The 8,616-nt window shown below is 56.8% G+C and overlaps 2 protein-coding genes across 2 annotated transcripts in view; one reads left to right on the forward strand and one right to left on the reverse strand.

Annotated features, from left to right (window-relative positions):
• EAH_00042870 (hypothetical protein, conserved) overlaps nucleotides 1-425 on the forward strand; it is a gene marked incomplete at both ends in the record, with an annotated part of 4,044 nt that extends 3,619 nt beyond the window's left edge. The window contains 2 exons of the mRNA XM_013391731.1: nucleotides 1-10; nucleotides 171-425. The exon at nucleotides 1-10 is cut by the window's left edge and continues 286 nt beyond it. Of these exons, the coding sequence (XP_013247185.1) occupies nucleotides 1-10; nucleotides 171-425 (265 nt within the window). The remainder of the gene's footprint in view (nucleotides 11-170) is intronic.
• A 268-nt stretch (nucleotides 426-693) lies between these two features.
• On the reverse strand, nucleotides 694-8,129 carry EAH_00042880 (hypothetical protein, conserved; the record flags this gene model as incomplete). The annotated part of the gene is made up of 8 exons (XM_013391732.1): nucleotides 694-866; nucleotides 1,037-2,850; nucleotides 2,972-4,027; nucleotides 4,421-4,543; nucleotides 4,725-5,507; nucleotides 5,716-5,927; nucleotides 6,237-6,331; nucleotides 6,602-8,129. The coding sequence occupies 8 exons, from the start codon at nucleotides 8,127-8,129 to the stop codon at nucleotides 694-696; spliced, it is 5,784 nt and encodes a 1,927-aa protein (XP_013247186.1).
• Nucleotides 8,130-8,616: the final 487 nt, after the last annotated feature.

An 8,616-nucleotide genomic window follows, 5' to 3' on the forward strand; every position in this document is an offset into this window, starting at 1 on the left:
AATTCTACAGGTGACAGCAGCAGCAGCAACAGCAGCAGCAGCAACAGGAACAGCAGCAGTAGCAGCCGCTGCTGCTGCTGCTTCCGCAGCATTGAAAGGCCCACTGTGCCGCTTTAGTGTCAACACTGCTGCTGCTGCTGCTGCTGCTGCTGTTTGTTGTGGTTGTTCAGGTGTACAGACACCGCAAGAGTCGAAGTGCTTGCATGCAGCAGCTGCTAAATATTTCTCAAGGTGCAGCAGAGACGCTGCAAGAGGCAGTGCTGCGCCTCATGGGTGCTGCAGGAGACTCTACAGCAGCAGCAGCAGCAGCACGAACAGGGAGTAAAAAACGCGCTGCTGCTGCTGCTGCTGCTGCTGCTGTTGTTGATGCAAGGGATGTAGATGCTGCAGAGGCGTCCCCTGTCTCCTCTGATGATGAGAGCTGAGAGGCTTAAACCTCTTTTGCTGCTGTTTGCATGCAAACAGCAGCAAAAGGTCTGATGGGGTGTACATGCACCTCGAGGTCTCGTCTAGGCATCTAAACCCTAAACCCTAAACCCTAAACCCTAAATCCTACTAAATAAACATTTGAAGTCTGCTTATGCAGCGAAGTAAAATGAAGTCTTACGAAAGCACCAGCAGCACCAGTTGCTGCTGCTACTGCTGCAGCAGCAGCACTTGCTACTGTTGCTGCTGCTGCAGCAGCAGCACTTGCTACTGTTGCTGCTGCTGCAGCAGAACTTGCTGCTGCAGCAGCAGCACTTGCAAGGCCAACTTATCCGGTCGAAGTTTGTTAAGGAGGCAATACGCTGCAACGGCAGCAGCAGCAAGTGCTGCTGCTGCCGCTGCTGCTGCTGCTTTGCTTGCTACTGCTGGCTGTTGCTTCGCTCCCACAAGCACAGGGAGACAGAAAGAGACGAACAGAAGGAGACAACGAGCTGCTGCAGCAGCAGCAAGTGCTGCTGCTGCTGCTTCTGCTCAGGGGGTTGGTGCTGCTACTGCTGTTGAAAAACTCAGCGGTAGTGCTGCTGCGGCTGATATTGCTGCTGCTGCCCACCGTAGTGTAGCTGATGCTGCTGCATGTTGAAGCCCTGCTGCATGCCATAGGGCTGCCGCTGCTGCTGCATGTTGTACGGCTGCTGCTGCTGCATGTTATAAGATTGCTGCTGCATGTTATAAGGCTGCTGCTGCTGCATTGTGTACGACTGCTGCTGTTGCATGTTATAAGATTGCTGCTGCGGCTGCTGCTGCACCATATTTTGACTGGTGTTGCAGGCCTGTTGCTGCTGCACCTGCTGCAGCAGCTGCATCAGCTGCTGCGCGAGCTGCTGCTGCTGCACCTGCTGCTGCTGCTGCTGCTGCTGCGATTGCATGCCATACTGTTGCGTCTGCTGCTGTTGCTGCATGTCGTACTGCTGCTGCTGCTGCTGCTGCTGCTGCCGCGGGTCGCCCCACCCCATAGTCTGTGACTGAGATGCCATATGCTGCTGCTGCATTTGCTGCTGTTGCTGCTGCATTTGCTGCTGCTGCCTGTAGCCGCGCGGGCGTTGCCGCTGCTGCTGTGGCTGCTCCACACGCCTCTCTGCTGCTACGTGGGCGTGCTGCAGCTGCTGTTGCTGCTGCTGCTGCTGGGCACTGCTCCCTGCAAAGAAGTCGACGGGTTGAGGTGTATTCACTCCTTGCTGCTGCTGCCACCTCCCTCGCTGCTGCTGCTGCTGGTGCATTTGCTGCTGCTGCTGCTGAGGCACACGCCGCTGCTGCTGCTCATGCTGCTGCTCACCCCACTGCTGCTGCTGCTGCTGTCTTCTTATAGCCCATTGCTGTTGCTGCTGCTGCTGCTGCTGCTGCTCAGGCCACTGTCGCCGTTGCTGCTGCTCAGGCCACTGCTGCTGTTGCTGCTGTTCGGGCAATTGCTGCTGCTGCTGCCGTCGCTGAGGCCATTGCTGCTGCTGCTGCTCAGGCCATTGCTGCTGCTGCTGCTCAGGCCATTGCTGCTGCTGCTGCTGCTCAGGCCACTGCTGCTGCTGCCGCCGTCGTTGAGGCCATTGGCGCTGTTGCTGCTGCTGCTGCTGCTGCTGCTCAGGCCACGGCTGCTGCTGCCGCTCCACAGGCCACTGCTGTTGCTCGGGTTGCTGCTGCTGCTGCTGCTGTTCAGGCCACCGCTGCTGTTGCTGCGGATGATGCCATTGCTGCTGCTGCTGCTGCTGCTGCTGCTCATTCCATCCCTGCTGCTGACTTTCAGGCCACCCCTGTTGCTGCCGTCGCTGTTGAGGCCACTGCTGTTGATGTTGCTGCTGCTGCTGCTGCTGCTGCTGCTGCTGACGCTGGTCTACCCACGGTTGCTGCAGCTCTGGCCAGGTCTGCTGAGGCTGTTGCTGCTGCTGCTGCTGCCGTCCGGCTAGCTGCTGCTTGTGTTTTGGGGGGGTGTGCTGCTGCTGCCGCCTTTGTTGCTGCTGCTGGCCTATAGGCAACTGGTGCTGCTGCTCCATTGCGGGCCGTTGTTGCTGCTGCTGCTGCGGCTGCTGCGGCCAGCTTGGATCTGCTGCTCTCTTTCTGCTTCGTGCTGTCTGCTGTGGGGCGTTGACTATATCGTTTTGCTGCTGCTGGAGCAAAGGGGTATATAGGGGCTGCTGCTGCTGCTGGCGGTTGGGCGGCATGAAGGTGTGCGCAGCAGCAGCAGCTGCTGCTGCTGCTGTTGCTGTGGCTGCTGCTGCAGCTGCTGCTGCGGCAGCGGCGTTCTCTTGCTGATTCAGCCCTCGGTCCGATGCGTATAGCTGGCCAGATGCAGCAGCAGCAGCAGCAGCAGCAGCCGCAGCAGCAGCAAACTCCTGTTGCTGAGGCTGCTGCGCTGCCCCGAAGAAAGGGCGACGGCTGAGCATAGCATAGACAGAGACAAACAATATAAAATAAAAATAATATAAACAAAACAAAAAGAAAGAAGAGACAAAGAGACTAAAACAACAAATAAAATATAAAGAGGAGACACTCTTACCTTCCACCAAACCCCTCTACAGTCTCTACGTTGCTTAAACCTTTAGCAGCAACAGAAGGGGGGCCCCCTAAGCCAATCCTCTGCTGTGTCTTCGCATGCAGCTTCTTAAAGGGGGGCCCCTCCCCCAACGATACAGGGGTACCGCCCATCACAGGGGCCCCTGGGGGGCCCCCAGGGGCAGTCCCCATCAGGGGCCCCCCTGGTAGAGGACCTTGGGGGCCCCCTACATGGGGACCTTGGGGGCCCCTAGGGGGGGGCCTCTGGGGGCCCCCTATAGGGGGCCCTTGGGGGCCCCCTACATGGGGCCCCTGGGGGCCCCCTACATGGGGCCTCCGGGGGCCTCTTACTTGGGGCCCCTGTGGGGCTTCAGGTAGGGGCCCCTGGGGGCCCCCTACTAGGGGCCCTTGGGGGCCCCCTACAGGGGGCCTTTGGGGCCCCCCTGGGAGTGGGGGCCCTTGGGGATGCCTTTGAAGGGGACCTTGGGGGCCCCCTGAGAATTTCCTTTGGGGGGCCCCTCCAAGGGGCCCCTGGGAATCACCTGAAGGGGCCCCCTGGGGGCCCCCTACAAGAGGCCGTTGGGGGCCTCCCCCTGAGAGTTGACGACGGGAGGCCCCTGAGTGGGGCCTTGGGGGGCCCCCTTGGGGCCCCCCTGATAGGGGCCCTGGGGGTGCTCTTATAAGGGGCCTCTGGGGGGGGGCCCCGTTATGGGGCCCTATAGGGACCACTGGGGGGCCCCCTGGGGGCCCCCTTAAGGAATCAGAATGATTAGCTTTTTGTCTTTTGTTTGGTTTAGGGTTTAAGTGAAGAGGAGATGGGAGTGCTTGTAGAGGAGGAGGGGGTGGTGCAGGAGAAGCTGCAGCAGCAGCAGCAGCAGCAGCAGCAGCAGCTGCTGCTGCTGCTGCTGCTGCAGGATGAACAAGAGGGATAGTAAGAGGAGGAAGGAGACCCTCTGCTGTAAACTTTGCTAAAAGCATAGACGAAGCTTTTTGTCTTGCTGCTGCACTCGGTGATAATATTGAGAAGAGACAGCATGCAGCAGACAGACGGGGACGCCGCCTGAAACGCAGCAGCAGCAGCAGCAGCAGCAGCAGCAGCAGAAAGACGCAAACAAATGAGAAAAAGAAAATAATAGAGACAGAGATAAAGGAGACAGCGAGAAGATAAAGAATGAAGAGATAAATAAAATTGAGACAACGAAAAATATGATGGAGACAAAAACAAAGACAGCCTGCAGCAACAGCAACAGCAGCAGCAGCGATTGCAGCAGCAGTACCAACTGCAGCAGCAACTGCAGTAGCAGCAATTGAAGCAGCACCCACTGCAGCAACAGCAGCAACTGCAGCAGCAACTGCAGCAGCAACTACAGCATCAACTGCAGCAGCAACTGCAGCAGCAACTGCAGCAGCAACTGCAGCAGCAACTGCAGCATCAACTGCAGCAGCAACTCACAAGTTTGCATTAGCGAAGCAAATAGTCTCTGTCTCCTTTTCTACTGCACGGAGTGCTGCACTAACAACAGCAAAGCGGCCGCACACTGCTGCCAGAGGGACAGGCACCTGCAGCACGTCCTCTCTGAAGCACGCCACCAAACCCTAAACCCTAAACCCTAAACCCTAAACCCTAAACCCTAAACCCTACAGTTTGTCTGTTGTTCTCTGTTTCTCTGTCTGTCTCCTTCTTTGTCTGTCTGTCTCTTTCTACATATCTCTTCAGCTTATTTGTTTATTTTTAATATGTTTTCTGTCTTCCTTACCGTCTCCTTATTAATTGCTGCTTGATTTTGATGTCTCTAGTGCGCAGCAGCAGCAGATAATCTTTTAATCTTGCTCTGTCTGCTGCAGTGCCTGCAACAGCAGCAAAACTATTGAAGCAGACGGCTGGAGCTGCTGCTGCTCTGCTGATCCGCCTTTTTATATCTGCTTCTTTATCTCTTTGCACTGTCCCTTTTACAGCAGGTAGAATAACAAATTCAATCAGCATGCGCTCTGCCCCTGAGTACAGCCCAACCACCTGCCGCCGCTGCTGCTGCTGCTGCTGCTGTTGTTGTTGTTGTTGCTGCTGTTGTTGTTGTTGCTGCTGCTGCTGTTGTTGTTCTTGCTGCTGCTGCTGTTGGGCTTCTTTGGGCTGAGCAGAATCCCCAGCTGCTGGAGTTGCTGCTAACGTCTTTTCGGTGCTGCTGCTGCTGCTACTGCTGCTGCTGTTGCTGCCGCTGCTGCCACTGCTGCTGCTGTTGCTGCTGCTGCTGCTACTGCTGCTGTTGTTGTTCCTGCTGCTGCTGTTGTTGTTGCTGCTGCTGTTTCTGCACTTGAAGGAGCGCATCTGGAGATCTTCGAGGGAGCACTTCAGCAGGCATCTGCAGCTGCTGCTGCTGCTACTACTAGTACTGCTGCTGCTGCTGCTGCTGCTGCCTGCCTCCAGCAGCTGAGGAGACACTCCAGAAGCAAGGAGACAGTCTTTTATTGCGTTGCTGTAGAAGCCAGCTGTGTGTATGTCGGCAGCACTAATTAACTCCAGTGCTGCACCCAGCCGCTGCATCCTGCAGCAGCAGCAGCAGCAGCAGCAGCAGCAGCAGCAGAGACAGTAAAGGCACGTAGCGTCTTCACTAACAAGCAAGCACTGCAGCAGCAGCAGCAGCAGCAGCAGCAGCAGAAACAGCACCACTATGCAGACACCATCGCAGAAGCACCAGCAGCAGCAAACACAGCAGCAGCAGCAGCAAAGACTGCAGCAGTAGCAGAACATACGGCTGGCCGAAGATAAGCAGCTGCCTGTACACCTGCGTATCCGCCTGCTGCTGCTGCTGATGCTGCTGCAGCACAAGAGGCGCATCTGCTGCCAGCACGAAGATCATAGCCTTCCACTGAGCAAAGATGCGTCTTAACGCTGCTGCTCCTGTAACTGCAGCAGCAGCAGCAGCAGGAAGCAGCAGCACCGTCAGATCGCGCCTTGGGCGGCCCTGCAGCAACATAGACACCCCACAGCGTGATTTGCTGTTGCTGCTGCTGCTGAGAGCAGGGCTAGACGGGCTTCTGCTGCTGCTCAGAGGTTGCAGCAGGACCAGCAGCAGCAACAAAACCAGCAGCAGAAACAATAACATCAGCAGTAGCTGCTGCCGCTGCAACAGTCACAGCAGCAGCAGCAACACCCGCAAGAGCCACAGCAGCAGAAGCAACAACAGCAACAGCCACGACGGCAGCAGCAGCAGCAGAAGCAACAGCAACAGCAGCAGCAGCAGCAGCCATACATCTGTAGGCAGTGTCCAGACCAGTGGTCCCAGCCGTTGCTGCAGCGCGAGACGTAGCAGCAGCAAACCCTGCTGCTGCGGCTCCCCCCTGCCGATTAGCTGCAGCCTGCAGCCCTCTGCAGCAGCAGCAGCAGCAGCAAAAAAAACAGAGAAAGATAAACTGGCCTCCTGCTGCTGCTGCTGCTGCAGCAGACTTAGCAGCAGCAGCACACCAACAAACAACACACACAAAACCAGCAGCAGCAGCAGCAGCAGCAGCAGATTCACGCGCAGCATAGGCACGCAGAAGCAGCAGCAGCAGCAGCAGGCTCAGCAAGTGCAGCGGCTCTCTAGAAGCAGCAGCAGCAGAAGCAACAGTAGTAGCAGCAGCAGCAGCAGCAACTAACTCTGTGTTTGATGTATTTTAGCAATGCATCCGGAGACAGCTTCAATCTGCTTGAGAAGACTGCTGCTGCTCTTCTCTGCTGCTGCTGCTGCTGTTGCAGGAGGTGGAACAGCAACAAGTGCTGCTGCATCTGCTGCAGTTAGCTGTACAGCAGCAGCAGAGCCGCAGCAAACAGCAAAAACTTCGCGCTGCACAGCAGACTCAATCTCCTTTCCTCCGATCTCTTTGCTGCAGCAGCAATCAGCTTGCATATCAAGAGCAGCAAAACAAAGCGGCTGCTTCTTGCTTCCTGCTGTTGCTGATGCTCCTGCTGCTGCTGCTGCTGCTGCTGGAGATACAGTCAACACGCGGCATTGCCCCACAGGCAGACGGCGAGCAGCAGCACTTCCCTCTGCTGCTGCTGCTGCTGCTCCTGCTGCTGGGCTTGGTGCTGCAGCAGCTGCTGCTGAAGGGGACTCTGCAGCCTTTGCTGCTGCTTCAAATGTTGCTGTGCTCAACGACGCTGCATCACTTGCAGCAGCAGCAGCAGCAGCAGGTGCTGCTGCTCCTTCGTGTTGCTGCAGCGCCTCCTCCTCCTCTTCTTCTGTCTCTGTCTCTTCTTCTGCCTCTTCTTCTGTCTCTTCTTCTTCTTCTTCTTCTTCTTCTTCTTCTTCTCCTTCTTCTTCTTCTTCTCCTTCTTCTCCTTCTTCTTCTTCTTCTTCTTCTTCTTCTTCTTCTTCTTCTTCTTCTTCTTCTTCTGTCCCTTCTGCTGCTGCTTCTTCTTCTTCTTCTTCTTCTTCTTCTGTCTCTCCTGCTGCTGCTGCTGCTTCTGCTTCTTCTGCTGCTGCTTCTTCTGTCCCCTCTTCTGTCTCCTCTTCTGTCTCTTCTTCTGTCTCTTCTTCTGTCTCCTCTGTACTCTCTTGCTGCAACTCCGCTCCACCAGCAGCAGCAGGTGCGGCAGCAGCAGCAGCAGCAGGTGGTACAGCAACAGCAGCAGCACCTGCTGCTGCTGCTGCTGGCTCGTTTTGCTGCGGCTGCTCCTTCTCCTCTTGCTTGCTTGTCTCTTCTTCTGTCTCTTCTTCTTCTGTCTCCTCCGCACCTTCTTGCTGCGGCCTCTCGTCAGCAGCAGCAGAAGGTGCTGCTGCAGCAGCAGCACCTTCTCTTACTCCTTCTGCGCTTCCTGCTGCAGTAGCAGCTGTAACAGGTGGAGCAGCAGCATCTTCTTCTGCTGTCTCTTCTTCTTCTGTCTCCTCCCCGCCGCTGCTGCTGCTGCTGTCGTTGTTGCTGTTGCTGTCGCTCTCTGCTTCTTCTTCGTCGCTGTTGCTGCTGTTGCTGCTTCCCTCGTCGCTGTCTCCTTCGTTTTCTGTCTCCTCTTCGCTCTCTTCTCCCACCTCGTCTGTCTCCTGCTGCTGCTGCTGCTTCAGCTGCTGCTGCTGCTGCTGCTGTTCATTCAGCTCCATCCCCTTCTGCCCATCTAAAGCGTCAGCTGCTGCTGCAGCTGTTTCTACTGCTGCTGCTGCTGCTGCTGCTGCTGCAGGAGCCTTCGCCATCTCTTTGCTGCTGCCCTTGCCCTTCGAGGGCTTGCCTTGACAAGAACTCATTCCTGCTGCTGCTGCTGCTGCTGCTGCTGCTGCCTCGGCGGTTGCTTCAGTGTCTGCAGCAGCAACAGCTGCTGGCCCCGCGAAGGAGCAGCAGCAGCAGCAGCAGCTGCTGCTGCTGCAGCTTCACCTACTACCCCTGAGCTATGATGAGCCTGAAGGCTTCGGGTGCAGAGTGGTCCTGTTGCTGCAGCTCTCAGTGTTGCTGCTGCTGCTGCTGTTGCTGCTGAGGCAGCTGCTGCTGCAAACTGTGTTTGTGTTGCTTGCTGCTGCTGCTGCTGCTGTTTGAGTGAGGCAGGTGTGGGCTCCCCTCACGACCCTGCCGCTGCTGCTGGTGGTGCTGCAGCAGAGGCCTTGCTGCTGCTGGCGCGGTCGTTGCTGCTGCTGCTGCTGCTGCTGCGGTTGCTGCTGCTGCTGCTGCAGCAACGAAATAGCATAT

This window comes from Eimeria acervulina, genomic scaffold (assembly GCF_000499425.1).
Source record: "Eimeria acervulina Houghton genomic scaffold, Eah_scaff562, whole genome shotgun sequence".
Classification (NCBI taxonomy): Eukaryota; Apicomplexa; class Conoidasida; order Eucoccidiorida; family Eimeriidae; genus Eimeria; species Eimeria acervulina.